Source organism: Perna viridis, chromosome 11 (genome assembly GCF_037379345.1).
Source record: "Perna viridis isolate PV_CMFRI_1.1 ecotype Kerala chromosome 11, ASM3737934v1, whole genome shotgun sequence".
In the NCBI taxonomy this organism is placed as follows: Eukaryota; Metazoa; Mollusca; class Bivalvia; order Mytilida; family Mytilidae; genus Perna; species Perna viridis.
The window spans coordinates 28,796,687-28,815,572 of record NC_142455.1 but is presented as its reverse complement, the minus strand read 5'-3'; the positions used below and the strand labels follow the sequence as shown (position 1 = coordinate 28,815,572).

At 33.1% G+C, this 18,886-nt stretch overlaps 1 protein-coding gene across 1 annotated transcript; it reads right to left on the bottom strand.

The window, feature by feature from the left end:
- Positions 1–4,657: 4,657 nt before the first annotated feature.
- On the bottom strand, positions 4,658–18,782 carry LOC148603617 (chondroitin polymerizing factor 2, non-catalytic subunit-like). The gene is made up of 6 exons (XM_088552171.1): positions 17,837–18,782; positions 12,282–12,407; positions 11,348–11,487; positions 8,552–8,670; positions 7,264–7,377; positions 4,658–6,626 (listed from the first exon to the last, which is right to left on the bottom strand). Exons 1-6 carry the CDS (start codon positions 18,614–18,616, stop codon positions 5,521–5,523), a joined length of 2,385 nt encoding a protein of 794 aa, XP_088408297.1. The 5' UTR covers positions 18,617–18,782; the 3' UTR covers positions 4,658–5,520.
- Between the last annotated feature and the right edge of the window lie 104 nt (positions 18,783–18,886).

Below are 18,886 nucleotides of genomic sequence, written 5' to 3'. Positions count from 1 at the left end.
CGTGATTTAACTCGTGACATAACACATACATTTTAGGACAAAAGGCATTAAGCTGATTCTACCTTGAAGAGTATAAGCTATTTCAAAATCCAAAAGCAACGGATAAGTACACTTTGTTTACTCAAACTAAAGTATCGATATAAAAAAAAAATAAAAAAAACACGTCCAACAGGATTTGGCGAAAATATGAAGTTGATAAATCAAAAGAATATAATCCAGTGACGAAGACCAGACCTGGAAAAGTCATACTCAACAAAGAACATTAAGTAACTAAAATAATACATACAAAGTAACAAAAGCATGGAAAAGCACAGAAAAATGTGGGTAAGAATATTTTCAATTGTTTTCATTAAAAATTAAGCAACTCCTTACCCTCGAAAAAATTCAAATGATCCGTATCTAAGCTACCGTTTATTAGTTGGACAAGTAGTGAGAGTTGCAGAAGCGTATGGGAAGTGGGAATGAAATGTACACCTCAAAATGTGTAACCTGCAACCGTACCAAATTTTGCCGTATACAAATCACTATATCGTCTATTTTTTCTATTATTATTTAGAATTTAAATGGGAACTTGGTCCAGAAGTTTTGAATGATGCTTTTAATCAATTAAAGTTACAAGAAGTTGAAAATATTTATGATACTTCAAACTCGGTCAATTTTAGGTGCTCTTAAGTCCCGAAATGTGTTACCGGAAGTTAATCTACCAAACATTTCTAACTTTCCTGTCCGAACTGTACGTTTTTCTGAACATTCAGAGGTTATATTAAACTTTGGATAAAGTTTTGAAAGATTTGATATTGCTTTAAAATAGAACTGTCAGAGTTTGAATTCCCTACCATACCAAGCGCGAATCCCCGTACCAGCAAATATGTCATTTTGTAAAAGTGTACAAATTTTCAGATGGATATACATGTATACCATGTAATAATGAAGAAATCAGCAGAGTACATGTATTTGGAATAATGGAAGGCGGTACGAGAGTTAATGTGGTTTTTTTTCTTCAGATATAAGAGATGTTTTGTTTTGATTACGGAGTTGAAAATTTTGCATTAGTGGTAATATAATTTTCGTCAAATCTAATTTTAGAGAATGCTAAATAATAGCTATAGTATACTGTACATTATATATATGCGCACATACATGTACATGGTGTACAATATGTTGGTCCAAATTGGGGACCAAAACTATACTTTGTTTGATATTAACCTTCTTATGTCAGTTCTTGGGATTCTTTGATACCCTGAACATTACCATCTATTTAGGTTTCCATCCACATTGAAGCCTGATGGACCCAAAATTGCTTGACCATATGTGTTCTGTGTTAGAAACCTGATGTATCAAAAATTTATTCAGGATCCAAATTGAGAGATGTATCACCCCAATAAACCTTAAAATGCCCAAAAAATATTTTTGTACTTATAAAAGTATGATAATTTTTATACTTTTGGAATAAGATGGGAGGTATGAGAATCACTTGTATCTCCCAAACTGTTTACAGGGAGCAAAAATAAGCTGGTCTAAAACTGGAACAGTCTAAAGTAACTGAAAAAAAAACATGTACATTAGCATAAAAACTCACCCCATATTTCTACCAATAAAGTTCTATAGAAAAGAAAAATTAGAATTTTATAAAAATAGAAAGGGAGCTCACATCAACAGAATAAATATTTCATCAAAGTTCCACAAACATTTGTGGCAGCATTTTTTAATTAATATTGTGTGAAGTGTGAACAATGGTGAAAGATGGACTGTTTCAGTATATCATGGGCATATAAAAAAACAATACTGTGTGAAGCACCAACTTTATTATATAATACTTGGTAAACCATCCCAAAAAATAAACATTTTGTTCATTTCAACAACATATGATGGACAACAGTATAGTTTTGGCACTGCAGAGATTGCTTATTATCAAATATTTTCAAAAGGAAAATCATGATATAAAATACAGGTATACAAGTACATGTATATGCACTACATGGAGACTACATGTAGTGTATTTATCTTAGTGGGTATTTATTTTCAAACATTTCACGAGTATTTGATTGTGTAAGTTACCATGATATGCTTAACACTATATATGCATATTTTTTTTAAAATCTACTGATAGTGAAATTTGTGAAAATAAATACACACCATGAAAATAAGTACAACCACAGTATATCATTGTGTTTTGATGTGATTGAAAAACTTGAATTTTTATAATTTTCACATTAACTTATTAATATTTATCAGCAACCAAAGCTTTGCAATAAATTTGCCTCAAAAAGTTCCAATTATACTTCTAATTTATAGTATTTTTGTAAGTGCAATCAATTAGAAGCTTCTGCATCAGCATAAGTGAGATGGGAGGGCGGTAGAAAATGAATATCATTAACGTAGAAGGTACCACAGAACACTATCCATGAAGTATAACTGGAACTTTCTAAGGCAAATTTATTGCAAAGATTTGGTTGCTGATAAATATTAATAAATTAATTTGAAAATTATAAAAATTCAAGTTTTTTAATCACATGAAACCACAGTAATGACAGTTGAAAATTGGAATGGGTCAAAGAGACAACAACATTACTTAACAGAGAAAAAAACAACCTTAAATGTCTTGTTATATAGAAACTGGTATGTGTGTGATTGAAAACACAAATAAATGTAAGCAAGAAATAACCTTATTTCAAACTAAATGCCATGCTTACTCGTACAATGTAAACATAGAAAGTTATACTTCTAACAGTTTTAATATGGAAAATTATGTTCTCTACAATCCCTAACCAAGGAAGACAATAAATGTCTGAAGACCTTAGATTATCTTACTACAGCATTACTAGGCAAAGGCTAAGCTGTAATTATGAGATTCAATATTGAACTTGTACATATACAAGCATACATACATTTTTGTTACTGTCAAACACGGAAAAAAAAAAGAAGAAGGATAAAGATGTTGTATAAAACTATTGATCATTATTTACAATATTAATCTGACAATGATGTTTCAGGATGAATCTGTTTATTTTATATAAGGCGCGCAATAATAATTTCTTGATTGCCAAGGTATTACTTTTCACTTTTTGGGTGCCTTTTACTGCCATACCAATAAAATAAAAACTTAATACATGTAGCACCTCGAAAATTTTTGGTATTTGGCTATCAATATAATTTAATTATAGTAAAAAAGCACCAGAATCACATTGATTCCCTTATTTGACCAGACTTTAAAAAACTACAAAATCAGCAAAAAACAATAACATCCAACTATAGGAAAATAAAAATGTTGTCTAATAAAATATTGCTCTTTCAGACTTTTTCATTTTCCAAACGTCTCTACCTCTTTGTGTAAAAGAGTTTAATATATATGTTACAGTAATGTGTACAATAGGAGATATGTATAATTACTGAAAATTTATGTATATATGTAAAATAACTGGCAGGTTTAGAAATTAGATTTAATTACTGAAATTTTCAGAAATTATGTATAATAACCAAGGTGTTATTATTAATAAAGTAATTGAAAATTTATTTGTAAGAGTAATAATGGAAAGTAAACCAAGACCAAAATTGTAGTAATTTTTGTTTTATGGGAATTTCTTTGGACAGAAATAAAAATAATAAAAGTATGATTGATCATTTGACACATTGACAATATTTTCATCCATCCAAAATTGAGAAGACCTCAACACCATGTCAAAGGAGAAGTATACATACATGTATGCATTTGCCATGACATACATGTATGCATTTGCCTTGCCTGTACATTTTGGAGGAAAAAATTCCAAATCACATGCATTGTAAATGACTGTCCAAGTTTTTAACTTAGTTGAACCATAAATCTATTAAAATCAGAAATGACTAAGCTCCGAGTGGCTGAACATGTCAGACTTTCGACAAATACTGGTCTATAATTACATCAGGTCCTGTAAAACCATACATTTCTTGTAAAGTTGATTCAATGTATGGTTTGCATTAATCAACTTTGAATGAACTCAGTGTAATATAGATACAGTGCTAGCCAGGCTACTCCTTCCCCTGATACAGTGCTGTCGAAGCTACTCCCTCCCCAGATACAGTGCTGGCCAGGCTACTCCCTCCCCAGATACAGTGCTGGCCAGGCTACTCCCTCTCCAGATACAGTGCTGGCCAGGCTACTCCCTCTCCAGATACAGTGCTGGCCAGGCTACACCCTTTCCAGATACAGTGCTGGCCAGGATACTCCCTTCCCAGATACAGTGCTGGCCAGGATAATCCCTCTCCATATTAACTAAGATCTGGCAGTTGAGGAACAGGATTTTTAAAACTAACCTGGATAACCTCCCCTTTTGGCTGTAAATCTGAGTAAAAAGTTCTTTGTTTGGTTTGTTAAGTTTAGAAACAACAAACCTGAATGAATGTCACTGTGGGTTTGATCTTTAAGTCTCACTGAGAGTAATTATAAGAAGTACCAGCAAATAAGATTTATCTCCCCTTCAAAGAAAATTCCAATGCATTTCCCTTCACTACAGGGTATATTATATGAAACCTTTGGTGAATTTCAATACTCTGGAGCATCTGTAAAAAACTTACAAAAATACAAAGTTGGATTTTTCATCCTTCAACACAAAATTCATTATCTGCTTGATTTTTCGGACAGCTCCATCAATTGTCAGATAATTTACATATAACAAGCTTCACTAAAATCTTTATTAGATGCATGTACCATGAACAATATTCAACTGATTTGAAAGAGTTAACTGTTGTGGAGAAAGTCAAAATTAAAACATATAAATACAAATAAACACATGTAATCCAGATGTTCAACAAAATTTTAGGGGTCCACGAACATACAGACACTCCTTCAAATTCATTATCTCAAAACATGTCTCAGAAAGATAGCATATAAACCATGGATCAGATAAAAGTGAAATGTAATCTCATATAAGGTATACATGTACATGTGGATAGATAATCAGAACAACATAATGTAAGTTCATACACCCAAAATAATGTAAGTTCATACACCCAAAACAATGCAAGTTCTTACACCCAAAATAATGTAAGTTCATACCCCCAAAATAATGTAAGTTCATACACCCAAAACAATGCAAGTTCTTACACCCAAAATAATGTAAGTTCATACCCCCAAAATAATGTAAATATAAACTCTTATTTTGAGGGCTACATGTACATTGTATATACATTATACATGTACAATCAGACGTACATGGAGATACATTTTAAAGTCATAAAACTAGAATTTCTCTATTCTATCCAAGCATGAACTAATAAAATAAGTCAAATTTTAAAAATGACATGCAAATAACATTTACATGTATATACAATACTGATATAGAGTCAAACAAATACACTGAAAATACAAGTGCTTAATACTGTATATACTCAATGTTTATTTAATTGATACAAAAATTACCCTAAAAAAGGAAGAATCAAACAAGAGGAGAATCAGGAGGCACTAACTAGATAGGTTTGGGTCATGGGGGGTAAAGGGGGGGGTGTCTCCTGGTTCAATTCTTATTGGAATTCTATAGACATTTAATCTCCATCTTTCTGTTTTGCTCTTTCTATCAAGCTTTCAATGGAGATTTTGTTTTTTTCAACATAGTTAAAAACATGTTTAGCTAGTTGTGAGCGACTGGCTAGACTTTCAGACCTCCTTGCATCACACTGAGCTTGACCATCACTTGAATTTCTGCCCTCACACTGCAGTAGATGCCATCTCACTCGTAGTGAAGGCTCGGCTCCTCTAAATATGTGCAATTTCTGTGATTTCAGTAAAAGGTCAACAAGTTGTAATTTCAGAACATCACTAGGCTGTATGTGACGTCTTGCATGGATGAAATCAGACATGTAAAATGAGCTGTGCTCATAGGAATGAGTGTCAAAATGTCCATATGTCTGTCCTAGTTCCACCCCTGGAGGGTAAGGTTTAGTTTTATAAACAATACTTTGTTTATATTGCCAGAAGCTTATCGGGAAAAACACTTGAACATTTTGGATAGTATTCATGCGAACGCGGTTGAGGTAATCTATGTTCATCTCCATGGCAACAGTACAAAGGGAGACAAGGTCAGAGCTCTGTAGATCTCGACTGATGAAATCAATTACTGATATTTCAGACTTGTCTGAGCTGGTTGTCTGCAAAACCTTCCAAGTTACAGTTCCTTTCCTTGTAGGATGATTGTTTAAATGATGATCAATAATTTGCTTTGGTTTTGCAAATGGGTCTCTCATTGTTTTCAATGAGTTTATATTGTTAACAAAGACCACATATAAATATGAGTTATCACTAGTATCAAGGACCGCCTTAGCAAAACCATCCATAAAGTTACTAAAATCAGCAAGATCATCATCATAAAGTGGCAGCACTAGATGAACCACAGAGTTTTCAGTAACATAGGGCATTGGCACAATTTCAACTTTGCCCAATGGTCGAAGTAAATGTACCCTTTTTCTTTGTGGTGAACTCTGTCGATTATTTCCTTGTAACTCTAAATCTAGTGTATATTCCATTCCTCTTGAAGGCTCAAATTTTCTGTATCCATTTATGAGTTTGTATGATTTAAATTCATCTTTATACTTAAGATTCAACTTTTCAAAGGCTGTATTTTGAATTTCTTGTACATCTTGTCTATCCACGCCTAAAAATAGAATTAAACATGATTTTTGAACTCCATCACAAGGACCATCAACTGTAAATGTATGATTAACAATGCAAGAAAGAGAAAGAAAGATAATTTTAGGTACTACAAGCACCTTACCATGGCAATGTCCTAAACAATGTTAGCTTTGTGAGTAACCTATGAAGCAAAATAGGCTGTTAGACAATGTTTCAATGGAATGAACAAACACATAAAAAAAGATTAAAAAACTCTAGATCTAGAGGAAAAGCTTTCCATCCTGACAGTGACAGATAATGTGGAAATTGAGCTTAAATCAGAGAAAAATAGTTATCTGGATGAACCTAAAGTGGTTTCACCAATAGAAAGTCGCCAAACTTCTTTCTTGTGAATTGTCATGCTAAGTATACCCCACTCATAAAACAAAAAAAGATATTGACATCAGATAGCAGCTAAATTGGCTTTCAACATAAAAAGTCACATATCATTTTGAAATCTTTCCATTCATTTGAGTTGGAGATACTTGTAATTGCAATGAAATTCAGATAAAAAGACAGACAAGGTGATTCCAATTTACAAATCCACTTGTTAAGTGGGAGTATAGAATTAATGTGTATACAGTTTTTGGATTGACACTAACTCTGATATGTTAACCTACCTTCCAATGGTTTTATGTTGGTAAAATCATCATCAAAGTACATATGTGTATCTGTAAAGTATGTCCAGTGTATCACATCAAATCGGCTGGTTGGTTTATAAGCTTCTGGTACACCTAAAATAAATCACCAACTAATGTGTAGAGAAAAATGACTGAGGAGGTATATTATTGTTCTTGACTACCCTGTAGTGTCTTGCATAAACTGTTCTATACTGTATTTGTACACTGTAGTGTGATAACAGCAGTTTTAATAGAAATATTACAGTGAGTGTGATTGAGTGAGATACTGTGGCAGATCCAGGGAGATTCCCAGAGACTGAATCCAGGACCCCCCCACCCAAAAAAAAAATCATTTTGAGAAAATTTCTTTAACTCGGTGTAATTTGGGGCAAAAATGAGTAAGTAACCAAAACCTGAAATTATCCATTATAAATTTCTGGAGTGATCCTGCCCCTTTTTTTTAAATAAATTTCTGGATCTGCCAGAAGTGATGATGAGTAGAAACAACAAGTATTAATAAATTTGACATACATGTATCATTGCCATGGAAATTGGTTATGTTTTTAGTATCACATTTCTATTGTAAACAAGTAACGTACAATAGTCAGTCAAATTTTTATGGTTGTTTGTTTGTTTGTTTGTTGGGGTTTAACGTCCGAGCAGCAATATTTCAGCTATATTCAGACAATGAACATGAAATGGATGATAAAATGAACATGAAATGAAAAAAAAAGGATGGGTCACAAGGATAATAGGGTCGACAAATTTTGATTGCCACTGGAAAAAGGGGGGATGGGTAAGGTCGGGAAATTTAGCCTCCTGTGGCGGAGCGCAAAGGTTCCTACTCCTATCGAATACCACAGCAGGGTTCTTTAACGTGCGAGGAACGTGGCATCTTTCCCAACACGGTGCACCACTATGGTTTGCGGTCAGGTTTTCCGTATTATAACCTGACAACCCCAGCATGTAACACGCCAGGGGTACCCCATTCCACCACCTGGGGCACACATCTCAGTTGCTCTGTGGGCAGAGCGCCTAGCCCCCGGCTAGGTTTCTGAGCACTATTTAGTCTCCTTATACGACAAGCTTAGCGCTGCTGCAGGCCTATTCTTTTAACACCTGGACTTGCACGGGGCCAAATTTTTATGAGGACTGTTTCTACAGAAACAACCACTGCTTCTTCAAGCCTCACTCCTCATTCTGCTTACTAGCCTTTATCTCAAATACGAAATAGCATCTGTTATGTTAACTCATGAAAATCAGAAATTTCATGTAATATTAATCTTACCAATCGGCCATTGTAAAGAATTTCTTCCACCAGGAGCAAAACTACTCAAACTAATTATACTGTCCTTAGCTTTCTGAATCTCTTGTCTTGTCAAATTCAATTCTAACTGACAAAAGTACCTGAAAAACAACAATGTTGAACATCATCATTACATTTTTTTATGCATCAACTGTAAATTTGGCCTAAAATAAAAAAAAATTCTTTTTTCCCTGCCAATCCTAATCCTTTTGTTGAGTCAAAAAACAAAAACAACTACAAAAAAACAGATTTACTACATATCCATCACCAATTTTTTCACTAGAATCGCCTGGTTCTCCAATGTAGAAGTTCAAAATTAAAAAAAAAAATTAAACAACATGGCAGTGGCTTAGACAAGTTCCGTATTCAGCAGTGTCATAATAGAGTTAAATCTATAATATAAAAAAAATCTACCTACCAACCTAATTTTGAAGGAGACTAAAAAAAAAGTCTGTGTTTCTGGTAACATCTTCAAAATTTGGAGAACACAAAATTTTTGTTTAGACCTCAAGGGAAACAATTTACTTCAGTCTGTGAATAATGATCTTTTTTTTGACCTATTTGAATGATATTTGTTTCTGAATAAATGTATGTGATTTTTCAAAAATGAAACCTCCCTTCTTTCTATAAATGTTTTGATGATGTAAATATGTTTTGAAACAGGGATCAACTGAAACCATGACAAGTCAAAAAGTCAATACAGAAACTAAGAACATAGAAATACAAAAAATGGGACTGGTGTAATAATATGACATTAATAGAACATTAATTTAAGTGAGATACTCCACTACATACAGTGATGGTAAACAAGTGGCTCCCAGGAACCTGAATTGCTCACTTGGTTTAATTTTTGCCTTTCGAGGGCAATCACTCTAACAAGGAGTTGCAGGATAATTTTTACTCAAAGAAGACTTTAGTAGGACTTAATGTAAAGATCACTTCGTCAATGAAAGTTTCTTTCTACATGTATTTACTACAGTTTTCAAGATATTGGCTAAAAACTGCTGAAAATATGATTATTGGCCTCACTCTAATGAGGAGTTGTTCAACATCTTTGATCTAATAGACTTTTGTAGGCTCATTTTGGCAATTGAGAATTCAGCTAAACCTATTAGTTTTGGAGAAATATGAGAAAACTTCTGTCTAACCCCTATGTTCTATATGTAGTAACTTCAGCCATGTTTTACAACAATGTCAAATTCAACACATCAGTTCTATGCAGAATACCCTAAGGAACACTCATGCTAAATTTGGTTCTAATTGGTCTAGAAGTGTCAGAGAAGAAGATTTTTTTTAAAGCAATAACATCAAAAACAGCAAAAAAAAAACATCCAAAAAGGGCAATAACTCCAACATGGGTAAACAGATTTTCACCAAAATTTGACCACAAAGAGATCACATCATGCTGATTACTTTTACAAAGTCAGAATTTTTGAACGGTTTGGAGAAACATGCAAAAATCTGCTTCCTGACTCCTTTGTTCTATTTTTAGAAACAGCAATCATGTTTTTCAACAGATCAAAAATACCCACAATAATGCTATGCAGAATATCAAGATTGGTCAGGTGGTTTCAGAGGAGAAGATTTTTTAAAGTAATAACATTACAAATAGCCAAAAAACATAAAAAAATTTACATGAAAATTTGATCACAGATAGATCTATTAATCTGAACACTTTGGCACAAGTCAGAATTTTGCTAAACCTATCAGTAACAGGTTGTGTGAGATATATCCATGGAAAACCTTCTGTCTGACCTCTACGTTTTATTTTTAGCAATGGCTGCCATATTTTTCAACAGATCAAAACTGACACATCAGTTCAATCCAAAACACCTTAAGTAACATTCAAACCAAATTTAGTTCCAACTGGTCCAGTAATCTCAGAGGAGAAGATTTTTAAAGGAAAAAAAAACATTGAAAAGAGCAAAAAAATGTTGAAAAAGGGCAAGAATTACAGCATGGTTTACAGATTAAAACGAAAATTTGATTACTGATAGATCTCATCATGCTGAACACTTTTACCCACGTCAGAATATGATTAAACCTTACAGTTTTGGAGATATATACAAAAACATACTGTCTGAATCCTATGTTCTATTTTTAGTGTTTTTCGAATGTTCAAAAATCCCCACAACAGTTCTATACAGGATACCCCAAGGAACATTTATATCAAGTTCGGTTCTAATTGGTCAAGTAATGTTAGAGAAGAGTTTAAAAAAAAACTATTAACAAAGACAACGGACAACAATGATTAGTGACGCCAAGTGATGGCAACAGCTCACATGGCCTTCGGCAAGGTGAGCTAAAAATTTCAAAATGACCTACATGTAACTTTAAAACATTTTGGATTTTGCTGAAAACTGTTGGTCTGTAAAATATGGTACTTAACAACTGCAAATTTTCCAAAAAGGTTTCATGTGCAAACTCTGATGGAAGGGATAGATAGACAAACAGACAAGCAAATTTACAGAGGGAATCACATTATACCTGGCCACTTCATGTGGTGGGATGTAAACAACAGTTGATAAAACCAATGCATTATACAAGGAGATACATACACATGCAAATATTTTTCATTTGAAATGCATGTAAATCAAGCTTCACACGAAATACACATGAACTTCACATGAAATTAACATGATTTTCACACAAATTTCAGTTAAATTACGTTAAATAATTTTGACTGTGTATACAATGTGAATGCATATGAGAGTGATTTAGCTTTCCCAAGCTGCAAGTGGGGAGAGAAAAAAATTAAAAGTAATGTACATGACATACCTGTGTATTTTGTAAAGAGATATATCATCAGGCATTGGGTATATAGAGAATGAACTGTTAAACAAAGCATCATTACGTAACGTAGCAATGTCGTCATCATACTCAAAATCCTCTACTTTGAATGATTTGTATATTTTGTCCTGAAAATAAAAAAAAAAAAAATAATGCATTGTTAAAATGTTACATTTAGTGTTGTACAAATGTTGAGTATAATTATTATATATCTTTAACTGTTAAACATGTAGATATACCATTTATAAGTACACTAACAGCTGATGTACATACTACATGTAAAAATGTACATGACTACAATGAATACATGTATCTCATCGGTAACGTTTTACACATACCAGAGTTTCCCACCGGCCATTACAGCACTGTGCTTTGCATTTCTCATTTTTAGCAATAAGTAATTAATATCAATCAGATAGTACCACTAGCACTAATCTAATTTTGGAAAAAAAAAGCCCTGAGACAAGTAAGCACTCTATAGTACATTCTAAATCACATAGTGAGAATACTGAGAACTACAGCAGTAGAAACCTATTCTTTCTTCAATTAAAGGTTAAAACATATTTTTGTTGTTTTACTTAAAGGTACATATGCATGGCTTTTGTACATGTACATGTTCAAAGTTTAGTACAGTACAATACAGACAAAAAATCCTAACCTAGACTGGCTGATGCAAGGGTGAGGGGCTGTTGACATCTCCCCCATTTTTGGTTTGAAAATTTGAAATTTTACTGCAAAATTTGGGGCAAAAATGAGCAACTAATATATGTCAAAGACTGGAACCCCCATTTCTAAAATCTATGGATCTCTAAATGGTCTGTTAATATATAGTTAGATACTTATCATACATGTACATTGCTGTATGAGCAATACCTACCCCTCCTTTATCATACATGTACATTGCTGTATGAGCAATACCTACCCCTCCTTTATCTATACATGTTTTCTGGGCTGTCAATAATACACAGTTCTCAAATACATGACTTGGATCATGAGCATCTGATGATAAACATGTATCTACCTTTTTGAAAACTTTGGATAGCACACTCTGGAATAAAAAAACTATCACTTTTTACAACTTGAAAGTTATACCTATACATGTGAAATATGCCTAAAAATACTATGTTGTATCATGCATGTACATGTACATGTATTTTCCCATTCTGTTGATTCAAATAATCACATGCATATTTGTACCTACATGTACAGGTATATCATTGAATGATAATTTATCAAAACTTAAAATATTATGCTATTTTACATACTACAATACAGTGTTCTAACTAGGATCTGGAAATAGAGGGGCACTGGGTAGAGGGCACTTTAATGCATAGCATGTTTTATCAATAAAAAGAGACATTAATCATTGTTTTTTAGGCATACATTTGTACTAAGTCAAAAATATCTTTCTTCATATTTTATACATGTTTGTATCATGGCAACCAATCACACAACAGCATATATAAATCAAAATCAAAAAGTACAACTTCTGGACAAGGAGTTATTATTTGTTTACTAATTTGGGGGTACAATGGAGTAGGTAACTTTTTATGACTTTATTTTGCATTGATTAAAAAAAAAAAAAATGTCATGCCACGTTGTTCACAATAACCTATATTGTACCTGTAAAGCATCATTTTTGGACAGAGTATGCTCTATTTTTTTTCTCAAGAACCTTCAGCACACAAGACTCTGGCGACAAATGGCCAGAAGCAAACAGGTCCCATAGCAACCTTCTTGTATAAATCAATTTGTAGGACATATTTGTAGGGGTTCACTTGTCAATTTATGACATTTTTATCAGACTTGCAAGATATTTTTGAATGACAGTCCCTGTTTCTATTTATTTCGACCAGTTCACACCAAAATCTAAGGATTCATTTGTGAATAACAGATGCCAAAATTAATTTATGTAAATTTAAATGGCTACTAAGCAATAAGGATAGAGCTATTATAAATATACTTGGGCTGTTCCTCAAAGAATGTTTTAAGCTATGAAACTTGAATCTCTATTTTATTTTGTAATAGTATACATTATGATTACAAATATTGCATAAGTATTAGTCCATGTTCATATTGTTCTTATATATACAACTCAGGGTTTCAGGATTTTTATATGGTAAGTCCTGAGACTAATCCCCTTTTTGATACTGAGTCCCAGTTAAACTTGGTGGGTCCCAGATAAACTTGGTCGGTCCCACACTTTCTTCTGGTTAGAAAGATACATTCATTATTTTAGTGTATACAGTACAACACATGTATTTTTCCAATGTCATACAAACAATATCTTGCTGTAACTATGCATGTCATCTGTATTAAACTGTGTCCAGTCTTTTTTTATTTGAAAACAAACTTATTCTGTTTGCTGGCATTATGATATACATTGTACACTGTGTACATGTAACTACATTGTATGATATGTTGTACTAATAGTCTTTGGAAATAAGTTTACTCTATTTTCATTTTAAAATGTGTTGTTTAGTGTTTAATCATTCCATGACATAACTACTTGTGCTGGTAAGTACATGTACACTAACTAGGTTTTTTGGATAATACTAATTCTGTATGGTGGCCTTCCAGAAATTTTGAGACAAATGTAGAAGATACTAAGCCAAAAATGCCCGGGGGCATAACCCAAACAAGACAAATCAAAAAGCAAGAAGACTGGCAAACAGACAGACCAGGAGAGAGACAAACAAACAAAAAACAATGATTTAACAAATATTAATGGGACCTAATAAAATTGTTAAACAAACAACTTTTGCTAATTTAAACTGTTTATGGATTTTTCCAGGCTGAAATTTACAATTTTATAACATGGCTTCAATTTTCTGTGTTTTCTTGTCTTAAATTTTTTAAAGTACATGTACCAGTATTCTATTCACTCTAAATGTACACATGTGCATGTATCTGAATATACATGTACATGTATTAAATCAAAAGTGAAAAACTCATCAAAGACACTTTTGATATTCTAGTACATAAAATTAATCTTTTGCTTTCAATAGGAAGGCAAACAATGTTTCAATAAAATACATGTACATGTTTCGCAATTTTTCTTCCCTCAAATAATTTAAAATTGGACTTAAAAACATAAGTTTTAATAAAAGCTTAGTAACTTCAGCTGATATCTCTTATAACTGTTAAAATATTTTAATAGAATTGTGGATTTTCTCAGGCTGAAATTTACAATTTTTATAACATGGCTTCTGTCTAACCTCAAGCTGATACCCCAAGCTGTGCAATCAACAGACTGATCAAGCTCATGTGAATAATTCATACTTTAACATAAAAAAAAGCAACAGATGTTCAACCTACCATAATTAAATGAAGACCATAAAATTGCAACATTTACATGTACAATGTATGTACATTTGTATTGAAAAACCCATCTTTCACATGCTACTTCACACATTTTTTTTCATCTTTGAACCTCTCTTTATATTATAATTTCAAATTGAGAACGATCTTTATTTTTCATTTAGGTTATACAAACGATCATATGAAGTCAGCAGATCACAAAATGATGTATAAGTAACAAAAAAGCCAGTTCTGAACAGATTTCATAGTAAAATACATACACATGTAAATCAGGCTCTTTGTCAAAGAGTTAGAGTTACATATTTTGAAATTATTTGTCACAATCTTATACATGTATTACTTTGTAACTTAATTTTCTTAAGATGAACATCATGTTCACATACATTTTTCATGTTCGTTTGTCAAAAAATGTTAAACAAAGAAAGTTTTTCCACGATTTTGGATCCAGGAGGCATGTATAGGTGTTATTGAGAACAAACCCTGCAATTGTCTCTTGTTTATTGAATTTAAATCACTGTAATTACTAGGAACTGAAACCCTTGAGGATCCTTGATTGGAAAATAAAAATATATTCATGGTACAATATCCCAATACATTATACAACGTACATGTAGATTATTTCTTGTTAGCATATTTGTACATTCATGTATACATACCTCATTAGAGAGAGTAATGGTTAATGCTATCTTAACATAAAATTAGATCAACTTTGCATGTACACTAGTACACTCAGGAACACTTGTTTCTCCAACACTAAAGTCAGAGTTTTTAATGTTTGTCGGTGAAATACCGTGTCAGTCTGATTTTTCCTTGATAAAATATGTGTGTTACACCCACCCAGCTGGGACATCATATGTTCTGGTTGTTAATTGTGCACAGAGAATCACTGTCCTGGGTATGAAATTCATCCAGCACGGTGAATTTAATCTAATTGACATCCAGCAACAATATGAACGTTGTACCCGAGCTCCTGGGCCACTGACTCCAAAACTCATCCTGAATTGGTTGAAAATCACAACGGGGGAGTCCAGGGGACTTTTGAAAATTCTCAATCCAATTCCCAAAATTTATACCAGTAAAACAAGTCAATAACTGATTTGTCCACCTTAAATCCAAGCTGTTGGCACAATAAAAACAGCGGTTCAGACAATTAGCATTTGGTATTAACGATTGACAAATATAATGGTAGGGTCTAAAATGTGTAACCTGTACCCGTATCAGCTTTCACCCATTATGACTCATTGAACTATTACAATATACAAACAGTGTTAGCTAGGTGGAATCTGGGTGTTAAATCTGGTTGTCCTTCAGTGTTAGAGAACCATTCCACTCTGAGCGTAGTGTACATGTACATGTAATTCAGTGTTCTATGATTACCATTTCCCATTATCTGTTGAAAGTTAACTTTTAAGGATCGGGAAAGTTTAAAAAGAGATGCTAGCTGTCCATGGGCAAGTTAAATTTGCTGTAGTTTATTATCTTTCAGGCTAAAATCACTCCAATTTACACTACATTGTACCATCAACCAAAATTTTAATTTCTTCACTCTTCACAGTAGAATCACTCACGTCCTCCATAATGACTCCAAAAAGTAAAAACAAGGATAAAATTGCTCAATTTCTTTACTTCTCAATAACGTTTTCTGTCCATAACTGAGAAATGTTATTAAACTGCTAGAACCGTTAAATATACCTTGGTATATGGTATAAAGCAGTGTTCCAGGATTTTTCAGAAATTGAGGTTTCCTTGGGAAAAATCCATATAAAATCAACTTTCCCACAGTCAATGACTGCTTTCCTAACAAAACAAATCCTTACAGCATATGAAGTTTTCAACTTGCCAAGGGAAAGTGTAACTAAGAACCTAACTTTCCCTGACCCAAATTTCACTTGCCCTGGGTAACGAGAAATAGGAATCCTAGAACACTGTAAAGGCAGGAGTAGTAAAATATGAAATGGTGACTCCACAGTGGAGAGTGGAGACAGTGTGACTCCACTCATTATACATGTACATGTACAGTTTGTAGGTCAGTTTCTCCACTGTGGTTGACACTAGTGTTTGTGTTGTAGATTGGTTCAATTAACCCACAATCAAATACATTACTGACTCATTACTTGTTTATGTGTTGAATTCTACCAGGTTCTAAATTAAATCGCGCCACTTCAACTTTTTAAGCCAAGAAAGACAACTCAATGGAACTCTTTATTTCCGTAATGGAAAAAAAAATCATGAGAACGAAATATATGTCTCAATCACGAAGAATGAACTTAAAACTCCAACGAAAACCATTCACGGTCAATGCTTTTATCATGAATCGCGAAAATTAATCTGTAGAAAAAAGGGATCACAATATTGAAAATGCGCCGATCACGAAGAACAAAAATAACCCATCAGGCCCCACTATAATATGAAATCGTAAACGGAATACAACCACCCCAGATTCATGTTTTCATGTACACTGCATAATTTACAATCAAAAAGGTTGCATTTAGTTCATGCATGGTCAGTATGAACAAAAAATTGTCTTCTTGGAAATACTTGAACAATATTCTACCTTAAGCACTTCGATTTGTATTCTTTTCTGGAAAGTTTTTTTGACTCTGGAAGAGAATATGAAGTTGTTGGTACCAGAAATGACTCGTATTTTATAGTAGAAGTATATTGGTAGGAAAATTCAAATGATTTGAAATGAACCAGAAGACAACTAAACTTTGAGTGTTTATTCAATTTGTTCATTAATTGTATTAAATGAAACAAAAGGATACCATTATGTATCAAAACTTTGGATTACTTCACCTCTTTATACAAGGTCTTGACTCTTATTTGCATCCAAAACACAAACAATAGCACCATTTAAACCTAACAAATATCAGGGAAAATTACTATATTGACCTGGAGAGTAGATTTTGAGTAATGAATTTCCCTTGGAAATTTGACCAAACAAAAAAATCCTAACACTGTGTAACATAAATTTGCATTCTAGAAAAACATATGGTAGTGATATTCATTTTCTTTTCAAATACATGTACATTTACATGTCCATATTGTACAAAGTAGCAGTTTGTGTCAACTGTGATACTGCTTTATTATAACAACTGGTGATTATTTTACAGACACATCACCCTATTAGCAAGCTTAAGTCAACTGCCTACTTACCTGTGACAAAATGATTCCACCTTCCAATGAACATAAGCCTGGCTCGTCTTTGCTCAATGATGTCCCCATGTGAACTTCTTCACTGACACTTACGTGACTGACAAGTTCAAACAACTTCTCTCCTCTTATGTAAGTTCTATCAGTGATAAACAAATAGTAGTCAAAGGTATTTTGATAATGTTCTTTCACATATTTCAATACATGAAGTGGAAGCATTTTGGCATCCTGGTCAGGAAAACCAATAATTTGCATACCAGGTAATGGCAATCCAGTTTTTCCATTTGTAAAAAATTGTGTTTTGGTAACATAATGTGCAAATGTTTTGTTCAAAGCCATTCCAAATGAATTGACAGTATTTGGAGTTGACAATACACCCACAAATAACTTTTCTCGTATTCCAAGTTCAGTTGATGCAAATCTTGGCCTTACAAACTTCTTACCATTGTTCATATCTTCTCGTATGATTTTAGGCTCATGTATGTAGAAATCATTGCCACCATAAGCATCGCCTTCTTGATCATTTGGCTCTTTCTTAATCGAGTCACTATTAGGTTTAGAGTCACCGTTTGACGCAATGTTTTGAACTGCCTGGTCTTTGACCATATTGGTTTCACGTAAATTCAATAAGCTCTCTGTGTTTTTAGATTCAATTGGGTCACACAATTCGTCTAGAAAAGGTGCAACCATCATATTAAGTGCTACACCCATACAAATTCCAATCAAAACACAAACACAGGAGGAGAATCTAATGAATCCCCCTCTACCAAAGATTGACATCATGATTGTTAATTATAAAGCTATGAGGCAGTTATAATAACAGCTATTGGAAATGGTCTCCCGATGTGAACTTCAGATGTTGGTTGTATTAAAGCATCTTCTACTCTCATCAACTCTTCTCATCAACGTATTATGTTACAAGTGCTTGTGTTGATAGTCACGACTATTTGAGTAGATCATTTGAACGTTTGAAAAAATGCGTTCGATACAATTTTTTAAAATATGTCTTACGATTGCGAACCTACATTCTTTCATCCGCAAATTCGTACTGTC

Bases quoted from the DNA above. Each gene is read 5' to 3' on its own strand.
- LOC148603617 (XM_088552171.1), bottom strand. From the start codon at position 18,616: ATGATGTCAATCTTTGGTAGAGGGGGATTCATTAGATTCTCCTCCTGT. The intron at 12,408-17,836 runs GTAAGTAGGCAG...TTTTTATTCCAG, and splicing joins GTGGAATCATTTTGTCACAG to AGTGTGCTATCCAAAGTTTT. The intron at 7,378-8,551 runs GTAAGATTAATA...GATTTATTTTAG, and splicing joins TTCTTTACAATGGCCGATTG to GTGTACCAGAAGCTTATAAA.